Source organism: Fusarium redolens (assembly GCF_020744475.1).
Source record: "Fusarium redolens strain MPI-CAGE-AT-0023 chromosome Unknown BKA55scaffold_36, whole genome shotgun sequence".
NCBI classification, from domain to species: Eukaryota; Fungi; Ascomycota; class Sordariomycetes; order Hypocreales; family Nectriaceae; genus Fusarium; species Fusarium redolens.
In genome coordinates, this window is record NW_025763699.1 from 125,586 (window position 1) to 151,122 (window position 25,537).

The following is a 25,537-nucleotide window of genomic DNA, read 5'->3' on the forward strand; positions in this document are numbered from 1 at the left end:
ATTTAAATAATTATTTAAGAAAGAGAAGAAATAATAAAAAAAAAATATAAAGTAGGAAATAAGGTCTATATATATTACTAATAATATTCCTAAAGTATAAGATATAAAGGAGAAGTAATATAAAGTACTATATAATACCTTTATAAGGAAAATAAATAAATTAAAAATAAATAGAAGTAATTATATAAACTACTATTTAATAAATATAATAGCAGGATATATACCTTAATAGAAGATAAATATTTATAAAGAGCTAGGAAATATAGTAATATTAATAAACTTAAGAGCTTATATATTTAGGCTTATTATATAGTAAATGCTATAAACCCTTATTATAAGGAGCTAAAATTTAATATTAAAGATATTATAAAAATATTTTTAACTTATTTAGAATATAATAAATTATTATAGCTATTATATAAATACTATTAATATAAGGTATATAAATAAGAATAAGAAAATAATAATTACTTTCCTATTATAATTCCTAATATACTTAATAATAATCCTTATTAGAAAATAAAAATAAAAGGATACCTAGTATATTATTAATATAAGAACCTTAAAGTAGTAGAATTATAATTTAATATATCTTACTATTAATAAATCTATAAAATAAAGAAACTCTATAAAGGAATTTAATAATCCTAATAACTAATTAAGGAAGTTAAAAAAGAATATAATAATATAATTTAAATAAAATAATAATAAACTTATAATCTAATTAACCCTAGGTATATTAAAAGAAATATAAATAATAAAGGACTATTAAAGTTTAAAATCTGCATACCTAAAGACTTTAATATATATACTAATTTATAATGCTTTTATAATTATAATAGCTATAAGGAATAAGAAGAGGAGGAATAATAAAATTTAATTAATAATATAAGTTTAAATACTATTAAAGAAAGATTAAAGCCCTAAAAGGATAAAGAACTTAAAATACTAATAGAATTTTTTAAGAAACTATATAGCACTAAAAGAAAGCCTATTAATAAGTAAAAAAAGGCTTAGAAATAATATAATAAATATAAATAAGAACTTATAAAAAAATAATAAGAACTAAGTAAGGTAGATTATATTAAAGGATATATAGATTAGAAATATATTATTAAAGTTACCTTAATAATATTAAAGTATTATGTAATAGGTAAATAATAAAATTAGAAAGATATAAAATATACTTAAAGATACTTAAAAAATAATATAAAGAATTAAAAGAATGCTTTTAATAGTAACTATTTAATAATGAATTTATTAATAATTATATTAATAGTAAGGGTTGCTGTAATAGTAATTGTAAATAAACCTATTAAGATGCCTTAAGAAAAGTAATATGCCTTTTATAATAACAGAGCTATAAAAGAGTAATAAATAGGGATAAAAAAGAACTATACTTATAAGTACTTTAGGAGTAATATAAAATAATAAACCTAATTACCTAATGCTATAAGCTTAAATTAAGAAAAGATAGTTAAATATATAAATTAATAGTAAAGTAAAAAAGAACTTTATTAACTTAAGAATAGTTATAAAGCTAGGATTATTATAGAAAAAGAAATAACTATTATACTAATTTATTAATATAAAAAGGCAACTCTTTAATTATAATAATAATATAATAAATTAAGAGATTAATTACCTTAAGGTCCTTATTAAAGGAAAAAATTAAAGAATAAGTTTTAATATTATTCCTTTAAGAGAGGAAATAGATATTATCCTTAAAATAAATTAACTTAAATAATAAAACCTATATATTAACTAAAAGACTAACTAAGTTATATTTCTTAATAACCTTAATAGTAATAATAAAATAATTATAAGAAGTAATAAGAGATCTTAATTTATAATTAAGAGGATAAGTATAAACTAGTATAAAGTAAAGACTTTATTACCCCTAAAAGGAGTATAATATAAATATAAAATAGGCTAAAGATAAAAATTAGAAATCCTAAGTATCCTTAAATAATAAGATTTATAAAAAGATAAAACTATAATAATAAGCTAGGATTAACTTAAAAATATTTTAAAAGAATATTAAATATATAATAAATTATTTAAAAAGGAATTAAAAATAAGAGTCCTTAAATATAGTAAATAAAACTATAAAATTAATCTTATAAATAAAAATTACTATTTTAAAAACTATACTTATTTAATTAAAAAGAATTATAAGTATAATAAGAATATATTAATAAGATATTAAGGAAGGGTTATATTAGAGAATTAAGTTTATTAGTAATATTAGTAATATTCTTTATATTAAAGAAAAATAAAAAGGATTAATTAGTTATAAATTATTAACTAGTTAATATATATATTATTAAGGATTAGACCTTACTTTTACTTATTATAGAACTTAAGGACTAATTATAAGATAAAAAGATCTTTATAGTTCTAGACCTTAAGGGAGTATATAACCTTATTTATATTAAGGAAGGAGATAAATAGAAAATAGTATTTAAAACTAGATTTAAATTATTTAAATACCTAGTAATGCCTTTTAGTCTTATTAATATACCTATAATGTTTTAGTAGATAATTAATAGTATACTTTAATAATACCTTAATATCTTTATAATATATTACCTTAATAATATCTTAATCTTCTTAAATAATAAAGAAAAATATAAGGAATATATTTATAAGGTTTTAAAAGTATTATAAGATATTAAGCTATTAGTTAAATTAAAGAAGAGTTACTTTTATATTATAAAGGTAAACTTTTTAAGATATATTATTATACCTAAAGAAATTTAAATAAAAAAAAGGAAAATCTTAATAATAATAAAATAAAAGGTACTTACTAATATTAAAAAAATATAAGCCTTTTTAAGCTTTATTAACTATTACTAAAGATTTATTAAGGGATTTAATAAGATTATAATCTTATTAATAAAATTAATTAAAAAAGGAAAAACTTTTAATTAAAATAATAAGGCTTAAAAAGTATTTAAGTAATTTAAAAAAGCAATTCTTAATAAACTAGTCTTAGTAATATTTAATCTTAAAAAAGAAATTAAATTAAAAATAAATATATTAAACTTTATACTAAAGGATAAATTAGTTAAAGAGATAAGGAAGGAAAGCTATATTTTATTGCTTTTTATTTATATAAACTATATAAAGCAAAGCTTAATTACCTAATTTATAATAAAAAATTTCTAGTAATAGTTAATTACTTTAAAGAGTTTAAATACTATTTAATAAGAAATAAGTATAAGGTTAAGATTTATATTAATTACTAAAATATTTTATATTTTACTATAACTTATAAACTTAATAAATAATAATTATATTATATAGAATTCCTATATAAATTTAATTTTATAATTATTTATTATAAAGAATTAGAAAATAATAAAGTAAATATAATTAATTAATAACTAGACTATAATACTAGCACTATTAAGGTAAAAGAATAAGTACTAGAAAAGAATAATAAGGGAGAATATTAATTTACTTAGAAAATAGTAATATTAAGATAAATATAAGCAAAAGTAACTAAAAAGATCTTAAAAGAACTATAAGAATTTATTTAAGAATTTTATATATACCTATTATATATATATTAAGAAGTTATTAAAACCTTAAAGTAATTACTATAATAAGGCTATAAGATAATATAAAAAATAATAAAAAGAATTATTAAATAATATAATATTTATATTAAAATAAAAGTATAATAATATAAACTTTATAAAATATTATAATTAATAAAAGTTATAAAATAACTATAAAGCTTAATTATTATAAACTTTATAACTAAATTACTATTATTAAAAGATCCTTTAACTAAAATCTTTTATAATAGTATTATAGTTATTATAAATAGACTAATAAAGTTCTTAATCTACTTGCCTTATAGAGAGGCAATAAATATAGGAATTATAGCCTATATCTTTTATAATAAGGTAATAAGAAAGTAAGGACTGCTAAGAGAAATCCTATTAGATAAAAGACTAATATTTGCCTTTAAATTTTAGTAATTGCTTATAGCACTTATAGGAGTTAATTACTAACTTATAATAGCCTTTAAACTGCAGGCAGATAGCTAAATAAAATAAATAAATTAAGTATTAAAATAATACCTTTAATATTATATTAATTATAAATAAAATAACTAGATTAAAAAACTACTAAGTGCCTAGCTAGCTTATAATACTGCCTATAATAAAAGTATAAAACTTATACTATTTAATATAAATATTAGATTTATACCTAATATATATTATAATGCTTAAGAACTTAAAAATATAAACCTAATAGTAATTATTATAAGTAATAAGCTAAGAAAAATATATAATAAACTTAAGACTAAGCTAGAATTTATTAAGAAAAGGATATAAAGATATTATAATCCTAAAAGGTTAAAAGGACTAACCTTTAAGGAGGAAGATATAGTTTACTTATTTATTAAAAACATTAAGATAAATTAACTAAGTTATAAACTAGATTATAAGTACTTAAGACTAGTTAAGATTAAATAAAAGATAAGGGAAGATTAATATAAACTAGATTTACCCTTAAATATTAAATATTACCTAATTTATTATATCTTAATACTTAAATTAGCTATAAATATAATATATATAAAAACCAGTAATAAACTATAATAAATTATAAGACTAGAAGTATATAAAGTAAAGGAAATTAGAGATATATAAAGAATTAATTAATAAAAGATATATCTAATTAAATAAAAAAATTACTTAAAAAGTAAAAATATATAGGAATTAATAAAGTACCTTACTAGTACCTAGTAACTCTTAAAAAACTTTTACTAATAACTTTAAAAAATAAAGAATTAAAAATCAGGTTTTAGTTAATAATATTAGCACTATTAAAAGACTAAATATCTAGAATTACTATATCCTCCTTTTAAGTAATAATATTACCTATAAAAGAATTTATATTATTAATAATAAACTAAATACCTTACTTATATAATAAATGCTTTTAATAATAAATATAAAATAATCTTATAATAGCCTTATTAACCTCTTATTAGGCTTTAAGAAGCTTTTCCTTAGCTTCCTCTTCTGCCTATTTTAAACAATTAGATTTATAATTTAAATAAGGAACTAAAAAGAAAAAACAATTAGCAAAAGGCAATAATAATAAGGGAAGCAATATATAATAAGCAATTGCAATACTAAAAGTATTATAAGATTAACCTTATTAAGTATATTTAAAATAATAAGAAGAATGCTTAATTATTTTATAATAAAGGCCCTTAGCCTTATAGAAGGAATAAGGCATAATATTAAAACTAAATTTTATAATTAAATTTACTAAATAAATATACTTTAAAGTTTTATAAGATTTTAATTAAAGATTTTATAATATAATAATTAGTAAGGTATATTAGGAAAATAATAAAAGAAGAGAGTTAGTACTTATTAAAGCCTAATATAAAAATAAGAAGATATATAGGTCTTAAGGGCAAGACTTAATAGAGGGAAGAGATTATATTATAACTTATATAACTATATTATATAGCCCTTATAATTTCTACTTATTATAAAAGGATTACTTCTCTTAGTAATAATCCTCTTTTATTAAATTACTTAAATTATAATACTTTAAGACTAAATTATTATAAATTACTAATAATCCTTAGAGATCTAACCCTTAAATTACTATTAGTCCTTATTAAGTTATTAGGCTACCTTTAGTATATAAAACATATTTATTAGCACTTTTATAAAACTTAGCTTACTAGCTATTAATAAAGTATTTTTATATTAATAAGCCTAATATATATTACTTAATTATTAAGAGATATAATACTTTATAATACTTAGTATTATACCTTATATACCTTATAAATATAAACCTAGTATAGACTAGTTTACCTATTTAGAAAATCTAATTATTATATTATTAGCTTTATTATTATTATTATCTTTATCTTTTTCTTTATATTTATCTTTATTATTATAATTATTAGGCTTATTCTTTTTTTCTTTATGTCTTTTATTTAGATTTTAGTTAAAGCTTTTAATCTCTTATTAAAAAAAAGTAATTAAATAAAGTATATAATATATTATAGTAGTTTTATTATATTTAAGTTATAAGTTATAAATATCTTATTACTAATATATTTTAATATATTAAACTGTAAATATATAATAAATAAACCTTTTTTATATATTAATATATCTTTTTAAGTAATTTATAGCTTTAAATTTATAAAAGTAAAAAATATCTTTTTAATAAGTATTTAACTAATATTAAGATTTATATAAAGTCTTAGTTAATATAAAACTAACTTAATTAATTATAATATTAATATTATAAAGTATAACTTATAGCTAAGCTTTTATAATAGCTAGACTTTAAAGTACTATATTATATTATTAGCCTAATAAATAACTTTTATTTTATATTAGCTTTGGCTTTCTTATTATAGTTATAATAATCCTAAGTAATTAGTTCTATAATAAATAAGGCTATCTTATATATTATAGCTATTATATTATTTTATTTTACTTAATATTATAGCTATTAGATTAATAGTTATATAGCTTTAAAGGCTATATATTTAAAGATAGTTAAGGTAGTTAATACTTTATAATAAAAGTAAATAATTAATAAGATTAAGAGTTAATTAAAGAGGAAGAAATCTTAGTTATAAATATATTAGTATTCATAATGCCCTTATTAAATTACTATAATATAATTATAAAGTATATATAATTAAGATATTAATTTATATATAGGCACTTAGGAGCTAGTATTACTTTATATTATTAAAATAAAGCTATTTATAATAGTTATATTAAAGGAATAAACTAGCTAATAAGAAAGTTTATTATATACTTTTAATTAAAAAAACTAGTAGGGGATTAAAAATAATATCCCTCTTTTAGTAAAAGAGAAACTAGTAGGGGTATAAGCTAATAAGAGATATAGAATTTCCTCTTTTAGTAAAATTGGGATGAACAATAAGGATATAGGCCAGAATATCGTATTGCCCGATCCTGGGGTCCTGAAGGAGGGCGGCCATCACGGTATCCTTCGAATTTCTTACGTTGTACTGCAGTATTGTGAGCGTGTCTTTCGTGGTCATTTTTCGTTGTTGTCAACGTCTATCTGGTAACTGTCGTTTGTTAACTGTGTATTGACGCCTAGGACCTCTAATGCCCGTCTCGATCTTATTATTGTATGTTTCGGTTGGATGTTTTCCGTGGCCATATTGATAGAGTCGGCATTCTTATAGTTTGTTTGGCTGCTTGTTTGGTTTGTCTGCTTCTGCAGCTTCTTGGTGGGCGACTTGCTTCTGCCTGACCGCGCTTCTTGGGATTGGCTTGGTTCTAGAATTGGTTGTCCTGTTCTTGTCGTTGTCGTTTCCCTTAGTTGGCTCTGTGTCTGGGATGTTGGTACCAGCAGTGTTGGATTCTCCGGGTGGTATCTCGGCCGTGCCTTGTATGTAGCCCTCACCTTGGCTAGCTCCTGCTTCCTGGTTGGGCACTGGCTGTTCCATGCCTCGTGCTTGCCGCCCTGGCAAGCGGCGCATTTCTGGGGTATCCTTCTGTTATTCTTTATGGGATATTCTCGGGTGGCGTGTTCTTGCGTGCAGTGGCTGTATGTTGTTGTTTCCTTGCACTGGGTTCCTATGTGGCTATATTTGTGGCATCTGAAGCATTGCCTTAGGCGGCATTGTCTGTAGTATCGTTCATATTGGAATACTTTACCTTGCTAGATGAGGCCCTTGTTGATGATCCTGTTAGCGTCTTCCGCCTTTGCGAACTCTATGATGACAGATGATGCTGACTTTGTGGCGAATGATCTGGCTAGCTAGCTGATGTATTTGATCTCTGTATTGGGGATGAATGGCTTATTATCTTGCAGGAGTCTGTCTCTGATCTCCTTAAAATGTTCTATGTCTATGGAGCTGGTGCGTATTCTGTGCGCTAGAATGCCGTAGGTTGGGATGCGCATGGCGGCGCCGTTGCTGATTCTGTGTTCCCAGTCTTCTGCAAATTGTCTTAAGGCTTCCATGTCTGCGCTTGTGGCTGTTTTGATGCTGAGGTTGCCACTCTTGAACTGGTTGGATGAAACTACTTTGATCTTTTCGATGTGCTTGTTGGTGCTCTATTTAATGGCTCGACCTATGTGTGCCTTTAGGCTGCGTGGACTTATGGCTCTGATGTTGGCGATGGTGACTGGGTCTTGGATGTTTATAATGATTTTACGTAGTGTTTGAATGGAAGATGCTTTATGGTTCTGGGGATTACGGATGCTTGTGGCAAGCCTTCCCCTGGCGGCTATGCTAGCGTATGTGTTTGCGACGTTGCTTTGGTTCAGCTGGCTGATGGGTTTTATGTCCCTGAATATCTTTATTGTTGCTTTGCTGACCTTTATTGCCTCCTTTGCGGCAGAACCTGCAGCCTTTATGATGGCGGCATTCTCCTTGATCTCCGTGATGTTCTGCTGGATTATTTTATTTGTATTATTAAGCTTGTCTCGGATGTTATTAATGGCATGGGTAGTGTTTTCTACTGCTATCTTTGTCTCGGTCTGTGTATTTCGGATGGCTTCGTAGATGTGGCCGAGGTCGGGCGTACCCTGCATTTTGATGATAAGAGAGAGTTTTAATGAACGCGACTTTGACTCCGTGTAGATCGATAGGTTATCCATTGCCGTTATCAATAACAGATAGTGCTGTCTGGAGGTATCTGCTCAGCTTCGTGGCGTGCTCTCGGTAGTCTGTTGGCCAGGTTTGCTCCTAAGGCCACGGGGTCGCCATGGTGCCTAGGTCGTACTGGGCGGTATGATAGGCACTAGGCTATCTAATTAACCCTTTATAGTGTGTTACGGCGCTGCAAAAAGCTGTTATTTTAAAAATTTCGTTCTCGCTGGTGATAATGTTTTTTAGGGCTGATGGTTGCATTAGACTAGCTGGCAGGAGAGTCCCTCCGCAGGATACCTCTCGACCCTTTCGACTATGTTCCAGACTCCCTTAGAAGCGGCCTCGGCGATATCCTTTATATCACCCGCGCCGACCAGTCTGCGACCTGTGAGGCCGGAACCTACGAGCCATCGATGAGTTTCGGGATTACCTATTATACCCCAACTGTGCTTCATGGCTGTCTTCCCATCGTTGATATGTTATTATCCGGTGAATAGCCTAATTAAACCGCTCGGGGCTGATGTGCACCAGGTTAACGCCTCTCTGACCCCTCACGAAGCACCCCTCGTCATCGCATTACATAGGTCTTGAGGTATGTTGCCGTTGGGTTCTTAATCGAATGAATACCAATGATTTTAACTAGCTGGTTTCCGCCTCTTATCCCCTCGGCAGTCCTTTCCCGCTTTGCCCTTCAGATTTAACCCCCGAACCTCTGCCGCGGCGATTAGTCTATTATTTTCCTATGCTAATTGCAATATTCTTGCTGCTTCGTATCACAGAGCCTTCGCTTCGTGTCTATCTACATGCCCAGAGGTAACTTCTCGACTAAACACCCGGCAGCGAGTATGTCTAATTCCTACAGACCAGAGTTATGTCTATCCTTCTGTCATAACGCCGCCTGATCTCTCTTGTTGACAAATCCCGATCATGACCGACAAACCGATCAACGATAGCCTTTGGGCCTGGTTCCTTACGATTTTCGCTGTTAAAGTCTTGACCGATAAACATTTGCCTTGGATATGGAAGCACCCAGGGGGTGCTCTTTGCCTCGAGGTTTTGCATTTAGATAATCCTGTTTGAAAGCTTGGCCGAAGCACACATAATGAGATTTGTTGAGAACTATAATTCGATTCCGATCCCAAAGATCTACTGCGCCTTTATACATCGAGGACGATCGTATATTGTCATGGAGAGAATTGCAGGAGAAGCCGCCGGGCGAGCATGGAATCAGCGGCTGATGGAGGCCAGAGGAAAGATTGTTGGTCAGCTGAAGAGCTTTGCTTAACAGCTTCGAGACATCGACCTCCAGATAACATCGATGTTGCAAACGTTTTCCGGGGGGCTATTTATGACGCCCGCTTGCCAGGGGAACCGTTCTGGGGTCCATACAACAAGGTGCATGACTTTTACAAGGCGCTACGGAATGGTATTAAATTTGATGGCCACGCCGGCGTACCTGAAGACCTCTAAAAGCTAGCTGCATTTCATAAGCGCTCTGGTTCTAGATCCGTGCTAACATACGGCGATCTGAGTAGCTTGAATATCTTGGTGCGAGGTGATAAGGTGGTCGGAATAATTGACTGGAAGACGGCGGGATGGTTTCCTTATTACTGGGAATATGCGCGCGCCTGGAACGTTAACCCGTAGAATCAGTTTTGGCGATAAGAAGTGGACAAGTTTCTGACTCCGATGCCATACGATTATAATCATAGCCTCATTTTCCACTTAACTAAACAAATATGCCTGCCTTGACCAACCGCTTTAAATCGCACCCCGTGAACTATTTGCACCTACCAAACACAGCCGATAAGAAGATCATGAAATCGACATCAGAAAATATCTTAAATTTAATTAATTTACCGCATAAATAAGCCCTCGAGACCTGGCATATAGTTTTGTAGCTCTTGAAGGGCCGTGTTGTGTGAGTGTTGTGTGTTTTGGCGGAGGTTGCAGTTACCTGCTTAATATCCTACTATACTTGACTACCCTGTCGGAAGTTAACGTTGACGTTAATAATTTGTAATGTTTCTGCTTCTAAGCTACCGCGCCTAGGCACCCCGCTGAGGGGGGGGAGATTAGACACGCGCACGCACCTAAAGTGAGAGCAGGTGTTTGCCGGCATGCATTTTAGGATGGTCAGAGTAAAGGAAAATTAGAATTGAAGGCGGCGTAATATGATCTAGAATGACGGTTGTCTCCCTAAAGGCTACCTTCTCGGCTCATCTTAAATATCTCGCGCCAAATCTCATCCTGATAGTACAAGGATGCGAGGTGCCCTCCTGGAACTGTCTTGAGTCTCGAGGTCTTATAGTTGGCAGCCAGCCACCCGTTCGTGCTTCCACCCTGGGGGTCCTTATCGGATCCCACAATCAGCACTGGCCGAGACGCATGGTCGTCGTCGAGCTTGGCGGGTTCAAAGCCCCAATCCGAGTGGATCACATCCGACACCTCGTGGAAGCCGCCCCATTGCTCGCAGCACCGGATGCCTCCCTTGGCGAACGCCTCGATAAATTCCTCCTCTGTCTGGCCCCTGTTGGCGAGGAATTCGGCCAGCTTCTTGCGCTCGTCGCCGTCCATCTTGGAGAACAGGATTTGGTCGAGGAAGCCCTTGGCGCCGTCTAACGTCTTGAACTTGGACGCAAGGACGGTGCTGAGGGAGCGCTGCAGGATGTGGAAGGGGATGAACTGCGACGGCGGTCCCACGCTGATCCAGCTATGCCATGTGAGCGTGCTGGCGTAGTCGACGTGATACTTGAAGGGGGAGAAGCCGCCCATGAGAACACATCCGGCGATCTTGCGGCCCGCCGGAAAGCGGTCATACGGAGCGCCGTAGATCATCTGCGCCTGCACCGTACCGTACGACCCACCGCAGACGTACAGCTTGTCAAAGTCGCCCGTCGGATATAGGTGATTGAGGAGGGCCGTCATGTCCCGTACGAGTGCTACGTGGTACCTGTCGCCCGGCGTCCTAGCACTCGACTTGCCCATGCCGGGCAGCGTGGGATGGATCCAGTGCACGCCCACCTCCCGACATGGCTCGGGCACATCCGGGACAGAGCCGACGCTGTTGAGGCCGGTGAAGCTTAGCACGACGACGCGAGAGGCGGAAGGGCCGTTGTGGGCAAAGGCGAGCTGCCGACCCTCCCCGATGTCGAGAATGTGCTCCTCGGAGCCTTTGACTCTGTCGTATGGGGTGCTCATGACGAGGCCAGGTCAGGTTTGCAACGATGGGGAAACACACGCCTTTCTGGGTGCGTGAGAGCTTTTGAGGGCAAATATGAGACAATGGACGCCAATTGCCAATGTCGCTGCCTACTGTACCAATTACCCCGCGTATCAGGTCCTGATACACGATTTGATGGTCCGTGCCCTAGGTGTTATTCGCAGGTGATTTAAGTTAAATCGGCTAAGAAAATGGGTTAAAGGATTTTTTTACTCTATCCAACCAGAATTTAGTAGTTACTCGCTAACGATTTAACAGTCAGTTTAGGGGGATCTTCTCCAGGGGGGACCAGCACTTAGATTTTCCAAACTACAGCAAGAACTCCTAGTCTCATATAGCTTAACTAGGTACCTATAGGCCTAGATACCTTAAAAATACATTTTTTTTTATCTTAGATCTATTTTATTATTATATTACAGGGCCTAGAATAAACGACCTTAAGGGCTATTAGAGAATAAAGTACTATTAAGTATTACAATTTCCTAATCTAGACTAGTATATCCTTAGTAAGCGTTATATTTTCCTAACCAGGTTAGCCCGTTCTTATTGCTTTAAAATCTTAATATCTTAAGTAAAATCTGCTAATGTTACTAGCTACATAAAGCAATAATAAAGTTCTAATTTATAAATAAACATAACCCCGCTGCGCTACGTCGACGTTATCTGCAAGCGCAACATACCCAGAAAGACTAATAGCAGTAAAAAATAAAGCAACATATTAAGACCCTAAATTATAAGGCCTAGATATCTTATAAAGTTAACTCTGCCTTGGAGAATATGTAGATAAGACTAGGGAATAGTTTGTTAGCTAATACTAGGGAAATTAAACCTAATATAATCTTTTTAAGGGAACTTCCTATTGCCTCTAGTTAGGAAGATAATAATCTAAGTATAATTAATACTTAACTACATTATTATAATAAAGAGATAGTTAATACTTATAATACTAAGAAGTATAAAAATTAAATAAAGCCTAGGAGTTTAAATATCTTTATTAAAATATAAATAAGTCTTTCTTATAATAATACTTAAAATACTTTATAATCTATTATATAAAAGTTTATTTAATAATATCTTATTAAAGTATATAATTATAATACTTAGGAGTATTAAGAATCTTTAGTAATATATATAAAAGCTAAGGGAATGTTTAATTATTATAAGATTATAAATATATTTCTTTATAATATACCTTATATACTTAATAAATAGTATTTTCTTAAATTATAAACTTATAATAAAATACTAAGCTAAGACTATACTTAATAATAAGAGCTATTTTTTAATTATATACCTAGATAATTTAAAGGCAAGCTTAAATAAGTCTATTTTTATATTAAATATTTATAATTAACCTTTTTAATTATTTTATTTAATATTAATAATATCTTAGGATTTATAACTTTTTTTATAATAGTAATTTATAAGATATAATTTTATTTTACTTTTTAATATAATTAAAATATTTTTATAAATATTTACTTAATCTTTAAATATATAAATTTAAATATAAAGCAGGCCTAGTTAATTCTATTATAACTAAGAGATATCTTATATTTTATCTTTATAAGGGCTAATGGCATTAATTTTATATTTTATTATACTCTTATAACTTTAATTAGTTAATTAATAAGTAGCTCTTAAGTTAGTTTAATAATATCTTCTATCTTAATATTTATTAAGTTTATAATATTAATAAACTCTAGCACCTGCCTATAAGTTATTATTATATATTAACTACTTATTAAACTCCTTAAGTAAAGGATTATTTACTTAATACTTCTAATTATTAGGCCTAATTATAAATATCTTACTTCTTACTACTATATAGTTTATAATAACTATAAAATTATATTTTTATAATAATATATTAACTAAGATATAAAGACTTTTATAATATAAAACTATATATAGAGGCAAAAGGTATTAAACTTTTATTTAAATACCTAAATATACTATATAATTTACTAGCAGTTATAAATAACTTTAACTATAAGCTATATTATATTTTAGACTTTTCTTATATATATAAGAACTAGCTATATATTAATATAAATAAAAAGACTTACTTAATACTTAATAAAGTTCTATTACTTAAACCTTAAATATATCTTTAGTAATATTATTATATTTACTATTACCTTAATTAATTATATAATAAAAATATTCCTATATCTAGCTAAAACTTTTATTATAAGTTAATACTTTAAGATATTAATAATATAATTATATTAATACTTATAAGGTCTTAACTTTATTATAAAAATATTTTTATAACTAGATATATACTCTTATTAAAGAGATTATAAATACTATATATATATATCTATTTTAGAATTTAAATTTATAGCTTTTAGTATTAGACCTATAGCTTTATAATAGTATATAAGGCATTAGCAGTAAGCCAGTATTAAATAAGAATATTACTAATTAAGCATACCTGGCCAGTAAGCGCTATTATTACTATAACTTAATAAATTTTAAATAATAATTATTTAGTATCTATAAGGAATATTATATATTATAGGTCTTATTCTTAAGTATCTTAGTAATATTACACTCTGTTGCCTTTAAAGCCTGCTTTATTTAATTACTAAGACTTCTATCTTATTTATAAATAGTTTATATATCTATTTTTATTAATTATATTTAGTATAATAATAAAAAGTTTATAACCAGGTTAAAGTTAGTTTAAGCTTAATATTCTAGGGGCTTAATAGTATAAGAGTAAATTAAGATAATAAATATATTTTTTTAGTATCTCTAGGTTATAATTAAAGGGTATAATTACTCCTAAGAAGAGGCGCTATAATACAGCAGATAAGAGCTATTATAGCTACTAGGCTTTTTATAAGTATATTATAACCTTGGCTTTAGTTAAATATTACAGTAATATAGTTATTATTAAATTAAGTCTTATATTAACTAGACTATATTAAGGTTTCTCTTAAATATTATTAATTTAGTTTTTTTTAGTAATAATACATTTTATTAATAATATATAAAATATAATAGTTATACTAGGTATTTCTTTAGCCTTAGTTATTATATTAACTTAGGTCTTAAGTAGCTTTAGTAATATCCTAGGAAAATATTATTACTAATTAGATTGTGTTATAGCTTTATTATATTTATTTATAGTAAGTAAAGGCTAATATCTTTTATTTTATTTAAGGTAACCTCTGCCTACAGGTTTATATAATAATCTTAAATAATTATATTTAGTTTTATTATAAAGGTCTTCTAGCTATTATAGTTAATAATATAGCTATAATATTAGGTAATTATATTTATATTAAAAACTTATAGAAAGTTGCCTAAGTATTATTTAATTTAAATAATAATTAATTATAATACTATTAGGAAAATAAATTATTTTAAAAGCTTTATTAATAAATACATATTATATTATAATATATTTTAATAGAAAATAGGCTATTATAAGTATTTAACAAGAGTAGTCCTTTAGGTGGGTTAAAGGAAGAAGGTTAATCTAGCTGCTAAGAGACCTATAGCTAGTATTTATACTGCTTAATTAAGGCAGTAATTGCATTATTAAGGCAGGTAAACCTTATCTAATATTAACTTCTATTATAATAGCCTGCTATAAAGGTATCTTTATTTATATTACTAATACAAAAGCTAAAAAGCTAGATAGCCTCTTATAAGGTTAAAAGTAAAGGAAAAAAATAAATAAGTATTTAACTATTAACTTTATTAATACCTTTTTATATATTACTAAGTATTCCTATATCTTATATTAAGAGGATTAGTACCTAGGACTAAGGATAGTAAGTGCTAGTAGTTTTTAATAGATATTTAAGGTAAAGTAAAACTTATAATAAAGAAAGCTTTTTAAGAAAGCTAGTATTAGCCAAGAACCTGCTAGCAGCTAAGTTACTTAATACCTCTGTTAAACCTAGGATTAATAGCAGTCTTAGGTTTATTATTATATTAGCCAAACTTTATTATATAAAGTATAAGAACTTTATTATAGTTAAAAGAACTTTACTTTTAGCTTATTAAATAAACCTAGTAGTTTATAGCAAAATCCCTTATAAAGTATTTATAACCCTATTATTTAAGATTAAAGAAAGAGTTATAATAATAATTCCTTAACTTTAAATTTATTTAGTATTAAAAGCCAGGCGCATATATAACAGGTAATCCCAAGCTACTTATAGCCCGAACTAGAATTCTAAATATATTAATAGGTAGAATAGTATATAATAAGTCTTTAAAAGCAGATTGCAGATAGATATATATAAGTTTTTAAGTTATAAAAATTACCTATACCTTAGTTAATAAAAAGGCATATAATAAGCTACTATATACTATACGAGGCTATATAACTAAGACTTACCTTAAGGCTATAAAAGGCTATATAGCTAAGATTTACCCTAAGGCTACTACTACTAGTATAAGTAACCTTTATTTTAAGGTTATAACTTACTCCCTTATGCCTCTTATAATTAACTATATAAGTATATTATATAATCTGTAGTAATTAATAGCTACCTTATAGTAAAGGAAATAGATATTAAATAGTATTTAAATAAGGTTAACTTATAAAGTATATAAGTTATAAAAAAAAGCAGTAACTAATATTACCTAAAGTTAAGACAGGAGGCAAGCCTAATTGCAAATAGAGCTTAATTAATAAGTAGAGGACCTTTCTAATTCTACTAATTTACCTAGTAGGTAGTTTATATATATTAGTATAATTTAATCCAGGAGAGGATAAAGAGGAAAAATAGCAATAATCTAACCATGCCTAGATAAGCCCGTTTAATTAATTTAATCTAGGTTAGGATTACTTTATAGAGATCTAGTAGCTATTTCAAATCACTAAGGTCCTAACCTGGTTCAAGATATTATCTCTGATACGACCCTGGAGGCCTCTCTACACATGGGGGAAGGTAAGTCAGGTCCAATTCAGCATTTCGCACAAGAGCTAGCAGAACGACTTATTAAATTCCAAGGATGCTACACCGAGTGCCACCAGGCAGCAAAACATAATCATATAGAAGATACAAATGAACATATCAGCCTTACTATATACCTAGGCACTGGGTACCTGGACTGCTTCCGGGGACAAGTTAATCTCCGTAAGACTAAGATTACATGCCTAACCTGGATCTGCCAGACTATCTGTAGTTCCTCCTTCATGGGCAATTTAACATATTTCTACGAACAGGCCGGTCTTGCAGATTCTTCCGCTTTCGACCTGACGATCGCCCAATTCGCCCTGGGGTTTATTAGTACGGTGCTGTCCTGGCCGTTGATGGCCCGGGTAGGTCGCCGCAAGATCTACGTATGGTGCCTCCTCCTCCTTACTGTGATCCTCTTCGCCACCGGATGCCTAGGTATTCCTCCAAAGGCAGCTAGTCGCTCCTGGGGAATCGGATCACTGCTTCTTGTTTACACTTTCACCTATGACATCACAGTCGGCCCCGTCTGTTACTCCCTCGTCGCTGAGCTGCCGTCGTCGAGACTTCGCCAAAGAACGATTGTGTTAGCGCAAAATGCCTACAACATCGTTGGGGTTGCATACACTAATATCATCGGCTTATATTCGCTGAACCCAACGGCATGGAACTGGGGAGCTAAATCGGCATTCTTCTGGGCCGGTAACTGCGCTTTGTGTTTTGTATGGGCTTATTTCCGACTCCCAGAGCCCAAGGACCGCTCTTATGCAGAGCTGGACATGCTATTCGATCAGGGCGTCTCCGCGAGGAAGTTTGCAACGACCTATGTCAATCCTTATGAAACCGAACGACGATCCGGCCAAGATTCTGATTCCAAGGGGAAGGTTATGAGTCATGTTGAGTGATTAGTTGATGTGTATATGTACCAGGCACATGGAATGTCGCGGTTCCAAGATTTTTGTCAGGCCATCTCTTGACCCTGTCTATGGAGATTCAGACTGGATGGAGAAGATCGTTCGGACGTTCGGGACAGTTTGGGGTTTAACGCATGCAGATGATATGATAGTTTCCATTTACGAGTTTGAAATTTAGTTACTATTTAATTCTTATAACATGTCCTCTAAAAAAGAAAACAAGATACAGCATGTATATCGCATCGATTATCTAAATAGGGAGAATCCCTTAGACCCCTGCAAATAAAAACATAATTTATTAATTTCTATTATATTTTATTTTATTTCTAGCTAATTAATAAGCTAGTAAATCTTTCTTAATTAATTAATTTATACCTAAAACTAATAAGAAATAATTACTAATATATATACCTAATAAATAAGAAATAAAACAAGAGCTAAATAGCTTACTATTATTTAAAGCCAGGCTATTATAGCTCGCAATTATAGGGGCAGCCTATTACATACTAAGTGTAATTTTATAAAAGTTATCTAAAAGAGACTGATAGCCTAATTAGTTTAATAAGATCCTATTATCTGCTTATTCTATTAATTAATCCTCAATCCTTTCCCGTCTCTGCCGGAAAACCTTCCAAGATTGTATAGAGCGTCGAAACTGCTCATTATAGCCATAGGTGATTGCATGTACCAGCCCAATGTATTGTGTAGAAGCCAGTAAGGCGACGAGCCATGGCGGTGATTTGCCTTTAATTTCAATGAATCGGTTGACCACTCCGGGAGTCCAGAGGATAAGGTATCCTAGTGGATAGCCGTTCAGCAACATCATTCTCCGTAGGTTCGGCGACGCTCTGTTCCACGCCGGTTGTCTTATGGCAGCAGCCGAGGCATTGGAAGAATCAGGCTCCGGGTTGCTGCAACAGTGAGCTTGGTTGCTCATGGGTGCTGTAGACGATGAACTGGTTGCATCATTCACGGTTCCGAGTTCATAAGCAACGGTAAGTGACGAGACTTTCATGATGGGCGGCCAAGCTGGAGTAGTGGCGTGCTGATTGCGCAAGGCTGTGTCTGTCGTGGTTATATTTGTTCCGTCGGAAGAAGCCCCTGAGACCCCGGAACGTCCAAACGTCCGTTTGAGCTGGAAATACACCGTAGTATAAATGCCCATGACCAAGAAGAATATGCAGAGGCGCCATCCAAAGGACAAGCTCCAGCGTAGGATAGGATACTTCGTTTGAATCCAGCACCAGTTGCCGCCCACCGGGCCATATGCTTGTAGTCCTAGGGCGGTGAAGCCTTGCAAAACAGTGAGTGTCAACTGCAGTCCATGTTAGAAAAATCACATACTGGTAATGATCCCTGGTATCCATGCACAAAGGCATATTAACATAATACCCCGCAATGACGAATCCTGTAGTAGATAGGCCTTTTGCACGGTGAGTAGAACCGTTATTGATATAAATAATATGTTAAAGTCAATCGTCTGCACTGTGAGTTGGCCCACCCACGCATTCGCGGTACATTGCCCTTTGGTTAGAACCTGGTCAAGTGGGCCATACTTAAGTGCCAGACTGCCTGATATAGTATTATTTATCATATCTGCCAAGTCTTGAGCGGGTTGTTAGAAGCCCATAAATGGTTAACCTTTCGATGGTGCCCGTACCGCATAATAGGAGATTGATAATAAGGGCGTGGCGAACGTGTCGACGTGTAGGAGGACATATCGCATGCAGGCTCAGCACTACTACTATGGCTATGGTTGACAACACAGATCCTACCAAGGTAGGCACTGTAATAGCCAGGTCGACGTGCGATGATGACATCCTGGGTGCCGGGTGATGGATCAACAGCAGACAGGGTAGGCTTAATCCTACACAGCTTATAAAGTAGCATCTAAACGTGGAGATTTCGCATAGACTAGCGGTGATTTGAAAGTCTGCGACACTTATGAGTTGCAGGTTAACTTATTATACGGCTGTAACTTGCGCTAAACCAGAGACATCTAGCTCTCTTTAAACTAGCCTTGCTTATCTACAGGGTCATATACGAGTCAGTAGCAGCATACCGTCCCCTACCGCCCTGAAGATGCGGCCGCAACTTACGCTAGTGTGTGCCGATCGTCTCGATAAGTACATGATAGCCAATTCAAGAGCCTATTATTAGATGCTATCAGCAGCAACATAGCCATACATAAGATCACGCAGATCCTTCGCAACACATTTCAATACTCTATTACAGTCCCCCTCGCAGAAAGGCTGCCACAGGGAACCATCCTTCCAGTCGCTTGGCGGACTAGGCAATCTACGCATTGCCAGGGAGGGCAATTAAAGAATCGCCCAACATACAAGATAAGCGAGTGGTACGTTGCCGCAAAAATGTGATATTCTCTGTCGTTGCTAAGGATCTGGGCATTTTAGCGCAACAAAGAGCCCTGTAAGCCTAGCTTCCTACTTTCCAAGATGCGTCTCGAGTTGATCATTAGAGTTATCTCAGCCTCGTAAATACCGATGTGTTTCTGCAATCCCTTTCGTCCCTGCCAGAGATAATCGTCCTTTGAAAATATGTACTTCGATGAATTTACTTCTATTCACCTTTCTACTACAAATGGGAACCTGGGTAGGGCTCAACCCAGTAGCTGGGCTATCATGACAATCTCTGGAAACATGTCAAGTTCCCAGTTAATAACTCACTAATTAAAGACAGCCAATCTTTGTCTAGGAAAAAGTCATCTCTGAGGCTGAAATCTCATGGCATTACGACGCTGAAACTTGCTTCGACAGCCCTGAATTGACCCCTCGCCGCCCTAGATACCAGAATGGTAGAAGCGGCATACCCTTCCCGGGGCCCCTGAGTGACACCTCCCAGAGTAGGGTTGCAGCCTATCAACTATCTCGGGGTTAATCCTTGTAGATAGTAGGGGTTGAGGGTTGTGAAACTAACTAGCTGATAACTAGAGGGAATAAGCTTTAGGCTAGTGATTACAGGTAATCAAAACACGGCATCTTTTCAGACGAGATAAGCTTTTGGAACCGCCGCCACGCAATCACCCACTTAGCCCGACGGGAGTTTGAGAGGGAGTTTACTAAGTCGAAAAAATCGCAAACACGTTTAATTAGTGTGCATTATACTCCATAATCACTGCAAGAACTACTTACATATCGGAAACCGATATTAGTGCTGTATCTTGCAGTTAATAACTTTACTACTGTGCTGTCTATAAGCCTTGGGTTAAGGTTAGGATAGGGTTAGTATTAACTATCTAAGCTATCTTTGCCCTGGTATTTTCCTTTAATTAAGATATAGCTAATAAGATAAAAAAGTAAAGATTTTCTAAGATATACGATAAGAGAAAGTAGATATAAGAAATATAATAAGGAAAAAATAATTAATAGTATAAGTAGGGACAGGGTTGGCAGGATTGTAAATATCTTAGTAAAATTTTAATTAAAGGTTAAGACTATAGTAAAAATTCTATACTAAATCCACTAATATAAAAAACTTAATATAAGGTAAATTAAATAATAGCCTAAGGCTTAATTAATTTATTTTAATTTATTTTAGGTATTTTAAATCTAAGTTATATATTTCTTCTTATTTTTTTTTTTTTAAAGGTTTTTTAGCTCTAGATTTAATTATTACTTAGTATATATTATTATAACCTTATAAGTAGCTTATAATACTAACTAATCCTATTAAATATAACTAAATATATTTCTACTATTTGCTTTAAGCTAGTTAGTAATCCTTACTATTTACTATTCTCTCTTTTTACTTTTTACTATATATAGTTTTATTTTTTCTTAATAATTAAGTCCTGCTTACTATATTATATTAACTTAATTTACTATTAATATAATTAATAATATAAATACTATTACTTATATAAATATAAATATAATTAAATAATTATAATAACTAAAGCCTTATAATAATTAAGGTTTCTAAATAAGTAAACTAGTTTATATTAGGTTTATGTTTATAAATTGCATAAGGCATAGTGCTAAGTATTATAAAGTATTATATCTCTTAATAATTAAATAATATATATTTGGCTTACTAATATAAATATACTTTATTAATAGCTACTAAGCTAAGTTTTATAAAAGTGTTAATAAATATAGTTTATATATTAGAAGTAGCCTTATAGCTTAGTAAAAAATAATAGTAATTTAAAAGTTAGATCTTTAAGGATTATTAGTAATTTATAATAATTTAATCTTAAAGTACTATAATTTAAGTAATTTAATAAAAGAAAATTACTATTAGGAAAAGGGATCCTTTTATAATTAGTAGAAATTATAAGGGCTATATAATATAGCTATATAAGTTATAATATAATCTCTCCCCTTTATTAGGTCTTGCCCTTAAGACCTATATATCTCCTTATTTTTATATTAGGCTTTAGTAAGTATTAACCTTTTTCCTTAGTTATTTCCTTAATATACCTTACTAATTATTATATTATAAAATCTTTAATTAAAATCTTATAAAATATTAAAATATATTTATTTAGTAGATTTAATTATAAAATTTAATTTTAATATTATATCTTATTCCTTTTATAAGGCAAAAGGCCTTTATTATAAAATAATTAAGTATTTTTTTTATTACTTTAAATATACTTAATAAAGTTAATTTTATAAATCTTTTAATATTATAATTACTTACTATATGTTATTTTTCTTATTATTATTGCCTTTTGCTAATTATTTCTTTTTTAATTCTTTATTTAAATTATAAGTTTAACTATTTAAAATAAGTAGAAAAGAAGGCTAAGGAAATGCTTTTAAGGCCTAATAAGAGGTTAATAAGGCTATTATAAGATTATCTTATATTTAATATTAAAAGTATTTATTATATAAGCAAGGTATTTAATTTATTATTAATAATATAAATTTCTTTATATATATATAAAAGGCAGAAGAAAATATATTAAAAGAATAGTAATAATCCTTAAAGGTTAATTTAAATAATTAAACTAAGATATTAAATAAATAAAACAAATTGCCTTAAAGGAATTTAATAATTAACTTAAAAATATATTACTAAAGTAATATATTTATAAAAAACTATTTTAAAAGGAACTAGATATTAAGTTACCTTAATATATAAATTATAATATTAAAATTATATTAAAAAATAAAAAGAATTTAAAATTCTTCCCTATTTATACCTTATCTAGAAATAAGCTTAATATACTTAAAGACTAGATAAATAATATATTATAAAAAAGGTATATTTAATTATTAAACTCCTTAGCTAAATATCTAGTTATATTTATATTAAAACCTAATATAAATAAATTATAACTTATAGTAAATTATAAATAACTTAATAAGATTAAAAAAAAAGACTAAATACTATTACCCCTTATTACTAAACTTAAAAACTGCCTATTTAGTAAAAAGGTATTTATAGCTCTTAACCTTAAATCTGCTTATAATCTTATTTAAATTAAAAAAGGTAATAAATAGAAAATAGCCTTTAAAATAAAATATAAATTATTTAAATATTTAGTTATGCCTTTTAGATTAATTAATATACCTATAGTATTTTAATATATAATTATAAATATACTTTAAGAATACCTTAATATCTTTATAATATATTACTTAAATAATATCTTTATCTTCTTTAATATAAAAGAAGAATATAAAGAATATATCTATAAGGTTTTAAAAGTATTATAAGATACTAATATACTTATTAAACTAATAAAAAGTTACTTTTATTAATTTTAAGTAACTTATTTAAAATATAATATTTTATATAAATAAATTAAAATAAATAAATAAAGAATTATTATAATTAATAAATAGAAGATCTTTATATTAGTAAAAAAAATATAATCCTTTTTAGGATTTATAAACTATTATTAATAATTTATTAAAGGCTTTAGTAAAGTTACTATCCCTCTTATTAAAATTATAAAAAAGGATAAATAATTTTAATAAAGTAATTAAGTATAATAAGCCTTTAAGTAGCTTAAAAAAGCTATTACTAATAAACCTATTTTAGTAATATTTAACCTAAATTAGTAAGTTAAACTTAAAACTAATACTTTTAATTTTACCTTAAAAAGATAAATAAAATAATAAGATAATAATAATATATTATATCTTATTACTTTATATTTTTATAAAATATATAAAATAAAACTTAACTACCTTATTTATAATAAAGAATTATAATAGTTAGGTCTAATTATATTAAACTAAGCTATATTAGGTTTATTACTTAGCAGATAGTATAAGGCATATACTAAGCATTATTAAAGTATTATATCTCTTAATAGTAAATTTAATATATATTAGGCTTAATTAATATAAAGAAGTTATATTAATAGCTAGTAAGCTAGAATTTATAAAAGTGCTAATAAATATATTTTATATACTTATAATAACTTACTATAATAAGTTAATACTTATATATAAGTTATAAGTCTAATTATAAGTCTTATTAAGTAGCTTATAATAGAAATAAGGAAAAAGTATAAGTTATTAATTAATTAGGGAAATTTTTATAGGTTTTATATAATATAACTATAAGGATTATAATATAATATCTCCCCTCTATTAGGTCTTATCCCTAAGACCTATATAACTTTTATTTTTATTATCCTTTTTCTAGTAAGTTTAACTTAAACCTATAATTATCCTTTTAATATTATATTAATAAGATATTAAAGTTAAAAGCTACTTATAATTAAAAAGTATAAGTAATTTTAATTAAAAATACTAGTTTTCTTATTATACCTTATAGTTATTATAAACCTTAAAACTTAAAATACTAGGCTAAAAAGGGTTATAAGCACTATATATAATATACTTATTATAGTTATAAGTATAATAGCAAGGGTGTTACTATTTTTAAGGGTTTATGAATTTGTTATTTTTTTTTAATATATAATTTTTATAGTTAACTTATTATAGCTAATTGTTTTACTATTAAGAAGCGTTAGTTAGAGTATAAAGAAGAGCTAGCTAAGATTAAGTTAATAAACTTATAATAGTAAGTAAATAAATAATTAAGTTATTTAATATATCTTTATTACTAAAAGAGGCAGTTATAAGAGCATAATAAAGAGATACTTTATTATAATATTAAAACTATAGATAATTTAGAAGTAATAAATAATATTAAGTTATTTACTATTATTAAGGCTTAATTAGTAGGAGCTTTTAATATTATTAACTAGAGTAAGATTTTTTTTATTAATATTATTAGTAAAAATTCTTTAGGAGTTATTAGGCATTAATAAGGTATTTTAATAATTCCTAAGTATTTTTACTTTTTAAGTAATTCTTCTATTTAACTAAATATTCTTATTTCCTATTTTCTAATTATATTTTCTTAATTACTTCTGTTTTATAGACTTCTAGTTTTGTAATTTTATTTAGTTTATTACTAGTTTTAACTTATATTATATTAACTGCTAATTTAAGTAATAAAACATAAAAGACTAAATAAAGCCTAACCTTTAGTAATAGGTCTAATTTATAATTAATTTCTGAAATTTTCTTAGTAATCTTATATAGTCTAATATATTTATAATCTAGTTTATAGCTTAGTTAATTTATTTTAATATTTCTTATAGCTAGGTAGATTATATCTCCTTTTAAAAAAAGTTAATCCCTTTAATTATTTTAAGTTATAATAGTTTTTTATATATTTTTTAATAAATTCGAGTTTTATTTTTATTTCTTTATATAGATTTTTAAGGTTATTACTTTTAAGTATAGTAGCTAGGTTAATTAATTTTTCTTATTATATATTATAATAAGTATTTAATATATATCTAAAGTTTATATAGGCTAGTATATAATTAATACTT

At 28.9% G+C, this 25,537-nt stretch overlaps 5 protein-coding genes across 5 annotated transcripts; 3 read left to right on the forward strand and 2 right to left on the reverse strand.

The window, feature by feature from the left end:
• Positions 1-9,743: 9,743 nt before the first annotated feature.
• Positions 9,744-10,393, forward strand: BKA55DRAFT_600240 (kinase-like domain-containing protein; the record flags this gene model as incomplete). The annotated part of the gene is made up of 4 exons (XM_046196499.1): positions 9,744-9,903; positions 9,951-10,093; positions 10,133-10,276; positions 10,319-10,393. 4 exons carry the CDS (start codon positions 9,744-9,746, stop codon positions 10,391-10,393), a joined length of 522 nt encoding a protein of 173 aa, XP_046041116.1.
• BKA55DRAFT_586665 (Alpha/Beta hydrolase protein) lies at positions 10,353-12,022 on the reverse strand. Its single transcript, XM_046194593.1, has one exon. The coding sequence runs from the start codon at positions 11,840-11,842 to the stop codon at positions 10,841-10,843; it is 1,002 nt and encodes a 333-aa protein (XP_046041117.1). The 5' UTR covers positions 11,843-12,022; the 3' UTR covers positions 10,353-10,840.
• Positions 12,023-16,719: 4,697 nt separating this feature from the next.
• BKA55DRAFT_491325 (uncharacterized protein) lies at positions 16,720-16,929 on the forward strand (the record flags this gene model as incomplete). The annotated part of the gene is made up of 1 exon (XM_046186259.1): positions 16,720-16,929. A coding segment is annotated over one exon (210 nt), but the record flags the coding sequence as incomplete, so codon positions are not given.
• Positions 16,930-17,148: 219 nt separating this feature from the next.
• BKA55DRAFT_530265 (uncharacterized protein) lies at positions 17,149-17,697 on the forward strand (the record flags this gene model as incomplete). The annotated part of the gene is made up of 1 exon (XM_046189134.1): positions 17,149-17,697. The coding sequence occupies one exon, from the start codon at positions 17,149-17,151 to the stop codon at positions 17,695-17,697; it is 549 nt and encodes a 182-aa protein (XP_046041119.1).
• Positions 17,698-18,253: 556 nt separating this feature from the next.
• BKA55DRAFT_586667 (G protein-coupled glucose receptor regulating Gpa2-domain-containing protein) lies at positions 18,254-19,659 on the reverse strand. The gene is made up of 3 exons (XM_046194594.1): positions 19,367-19,659; positions 19,051-19,311; positions 18,254-18,999 (listed from the first exon to the last, which is right to left on the reverse strand). The coding sequence occupies exons 1-3, from the start codon at positions 19,524-19,526 to the stop codon at positions 18,299-18,301; spliced, it is 1,122 nt and encodes a 373-aa protein (XP_046041120.1). The 5' UTR covers positions 19,527-19,659; the 3' UTR covers positions 18,254-18,298.
• Positions 19,660-25,537: the final 5,878 nt, after the last annotated feature.

Bases quoted from the DNA above. Each gene is read 5' to 3' on its own strand.
- BKA55DRAFT_586665 (XM_046194593.1), bottom strand. From the start codon at position 11,842: ATGAGCACCCCATACGACAGAGTCAAAGGCTCCGAGGAGCACATTCTC.
- BKA55DRAFT_586667 (XM_046194594.1), bottom strand. From the start codon at position 19,526: ATGTCATCATCGCACGTCGACCTGGCTATTACAGTGCCTACCTTGGTA. The intron at 19,312-19,366 runs GTACGGGCACCA...AACCCGCTCAAG, and splicing joins TATCAATCTCCTATTATGCG to ACTTGGCAGATATGATAAAT. The intron at 19,000-19,050 runs GTATGTGATTTT...CTGTTTTGCAAG, and splicing joins GATACCAGGGATCATTACCA to GCTTCACCGCCCTAGGACTA.